General features: G+C 39.9%; 1 protein-coding gene across 2 annotated transcripts in view; it reads right to left on the reverse strand.

The window, feature by feature from the left end:
- Txndc16 (thioredoxin domain containing 16) overlaps nucleotides 1–3505 on the reverse strand; it is a 75024-nt gene that overhangs the window by 25800 nt on the left and 45719 nt on the right. For both annotated transcript variants that reach the window (XM_031361193.1, XM_031361191.1), the window contains exons 16-17: nucleotides 727–895; nucleotides 231–367 (exon numbers count right to left, since the gene is read on the reverse strand). In XM_031361193.1, coding sequence (XP_031217053.1) covers nucleotides 231–367; nucleotides 727–895 — 306 coding nt within the window. The remainder of the gene's footprint in view (nucleotides 1–230; nucleotides 368–726; nucleotides 896–3505) is intronic.

Below are 3505 nucleotides of genomic sequence, written 5' to 3' on the forward strand. Positions count from 1 at the left end.
AAAAAAAAAAAAAAAGAGAGACTCTGCCTCAAAAAATAAGGTAGACAGCTCAGAAGACTACACGAAATGTCAACCTCTAGCCTCTACAGATATACTCACAGGCAACTGACCATGTGTGTGTGTGTGTGTGTGTGTGTGTGTGTGTGTGTGTGTGTGTGTGTGTGTGTGTGTGTAACACATGCAGCAACAACAAAATAAAAATAAAAAAGGGAGAGCTCCACTCTACTTACCTGAGGTCATGGCTGGACTAAAGAGCCCCAGCACTGACAAACTAGTAAAGCTGAACAGGTCTTTATATAATTCTCCACGTAGGTATTTTTCTGCCTCTTGGATGGATGCTATGCTCACTGGACAGGTGATCTTGTTCCTGGATAAATATATAACTATGCTCAAAATTAACTCTTCTATTTTTGGTTGTGAACCTAGACTTTAACAGCTCAGCCATCTCTCCAGCCCCAAAATTAATTCTTAAAGATATTTTATAGTTTGTAAAAAAAACACAGAACCTAGCAAACAATAGATTACATATACCACAGGACAAAATTATTCTTTTAAAAAAATCTGACTCATTAACTGAAAGTGACAGAGCATGCACCAAGCTTCATTATCAATATTTACTCTGTGATCTCAGATCTAGTACCCTTGACCCTAAGCATGTCAACAAAGTATGGAGTTAGAACTACAGGCTCAAACTTAGAAGCCTTAAGAGTGGAGCTGAATACTTACAACTGGATAAACTTCAGGAGATCTTTAGTTCCCAACATACCAGCATAAGACACTGGGCTCTCGCCTTTCTTATACAACTTTACCACAGGAAATGCAGTAACATTTTGCTTCGCACAGACATCAGACCAATCTGCACAATTTATTCTAGTGAGAAGGATGGTGGACCTGCCTGAATCAAAGGGAAATGCACATTTTATAAACACTAAGGCAAGACGCTCATTGCTTTGTTTCAGTATGGTTCAGTCCCATTCATTTTAAGTGTGTGCCCAGCATGACAAACTCCTGCAGAACTCTTCCCCTGATCTCTTTCTGTGAGGCCTTCCCTTGATGGTGATTTCCTGTCCCTAGAACGGCTCCCTTTGGACACTTCTGTAGGCTCTTCTATTACTGGAGTTGGGACCTTCTTTTTTTTTTTTTAAATTAGGTATTTCCTTTATTTACATGTCAAATGATATCTCCTTTCCCAGGTTCCCCTCTGGGGGTGGGGAACCCTGTTCCCTCCCCCTCCCCTGCTCACCAACCCACCTTCTCCCACTTCCTGGTCCTGGCATTCCCCTACACAGGGGCATAGAACCTTCACAGGACCAAGGGTCTCTCCTCCCACTGATGACCAACTAGGCCATCCTCTGCTACATATGCAGCTGGAGCCATGAGTCCCACCATGTGTACTCTTTGGTTGATGGTTTAGTCCCTGGGAGCTCTGAGGGCACTAGTTAGTTCATATTGTTGTTTGTCCTAAGGGGCTGCAAACCCTTCAGCTCCTTTGGGTCCTTTCTCTAACTCCTTCATTGGGGACCATGTACTCAGTCCAATGGATGGCTGTGAGCTTATACTTCTGTATTAGTCAGGCATTGGCACAGCCTCTCAGGAGGCAGCTATATCAGTATCCTGTCAGCAAGCACTTGCTGGTATCCACAATAATTGATGACCCAGCTATACTACTCCTGGGCATATACCCAGAAGATGCTCCAACATGTAATAAGGACACATGCTCCACTATGTTCATAGCAGCCTTATTTATAATAGCCAGAAACTGGAAACAACCCAGATGTCCCTCAACAGAGGAATGGGTACAGAAAATGTGGTACATTTATACAATGGAGTACTACTCAGCTATTAAAAACAATGAATTTATAAAATTCTTAGGGAAATGGATGGATCTGGAGAATATCATCCTGAGTGAGATAACCCAATCACAAAAGAACACACATGTTATGCACTCACTGATAAGTGAATATTAGTCCAGAAGCTCGGAATACCCAAAATACAATCCACAACCCAGAAGAAACTCAAGAAGAAGGAAGACCAAAGTGTGGAAGCTTCATTCCTTCTTAGAAGGGGGAACAAAATACCCATGGAAGGAGTTGTAGAGACAAAGTATGGAGCAGAGACTGATGGAAGGACAATCCAGAGACTGTTCCACCTGGGAATCCTTCCCATATTCAATCACCAAACCCAGACACTATTGTGGATGCCTGCAAGTTGGGACCTTCTTAAGCCTGCATTTAAACTCCTTTTCCTCTTGCTTTACAATCTCTTTTTCTGCTACAAATAATCCAATACAGCCTAAACTTGTATCTCTGACCTCAACTTCTTTAATTTCAAGACCCAGATATCTTTAGTAGTAACTGTTACGAATGAACACATCCTAAAACTCTGCATGTCTGAAACCAAATACAGTTTCCAATCTGTGTCATGGTGAAAGAGGCCACTCTTGTGCAGCTAAGAAAACAAAGCAACCTCATTTCCCTGTTCCTAAGTTTCCCATGCATACTCAGTCACTACCTTTTCAATTTTACAGCTCTAATTTTGCATTTTTCCAGTTATTTTCTATTTATATTTTCTGCCATTATTCTTTTTGCTGGATAACTATGATAGGTTTCTACTTCACATCCCAGATTCAGTATCTCTAAAATATTGCTAGAGATACCATTTTCAAAATCAACTCTGTTCTGGTACAGCCAACTCCTCCTCACCCACACCCACCAAGCTTTGTAGGGGGTAGGCATGTGTCACCATGACACTATTTCAGGGACACCTTGCCTGGAACTATCTGCACCAGGTCCCTCTCCTGCATGCTATGATAGAACTACACTACTTCGTTCCTCTCACATTTTGTAACTCTGTTAATCTGCATCGTCTGATGAATGTCTATCTCTATGAAGAAAACTCATTGGGAGAAGGGGCTGTGCCTGTACTTGTTACCATCAAAGCATGAACCTGGGGCCTCAGTTGTCATCCCCATCTAAACACAACAATCTCTTTTTGTCCCAGGAAAATGCATAGGACAAAAAAAGCATATATTCTTACCTGTTCAACAATGGAACATGTAAAGTTCTCTGAAATATACAGACCAATGGGTGAAAACAGATTTTTAAAAAATATCAACTAACATAAGTACCACATAATTAAGCTAAGAAAAAAAAAAAGAAATTCATTCTAATAAAAAGAAGAGTGAATATATTAGATTAAGAGATCTGTATCAACATGTGAGTCATTCCTAAGCTGTTCTCTCAGATTGAAAACTCTGATTTTTCTTTTAAATAAAAAAGAGCACATGTTAAAGTTCTAAGACTTCTTATACTAAAGGAATTAGTAAAATAAAGTGGACTCGCTATTGATTTACATTTCGGTCAACAGTCTAATAATATGCTGCTGACATGCCATAAATTTCACTAACACATTAACTTCAAATAGAATGTCTAATCTGAAGGTGGGAGTTCTTTGATATAATGACTACATTAAGTATTAAAAAAAAAAAAAATCTGACATTTGCTGC

This window comes from Mastomys coucha, unplaced genomic scaffold, assembly GCF_008632895.1.
Source record: "Mastomys coucha isolate ucsf_1 unplaced genomic scaffold, UCSF_Mcou_1 pScaffold9, whole genome shotgun sequence".
Classification (NCBI taxonomy): domain Eukaryota; kingdom Metazoa; phylum Chordata; class Mammalia; order Rodentia; family Muridae; genus Mastomys; species Mastomys coucha.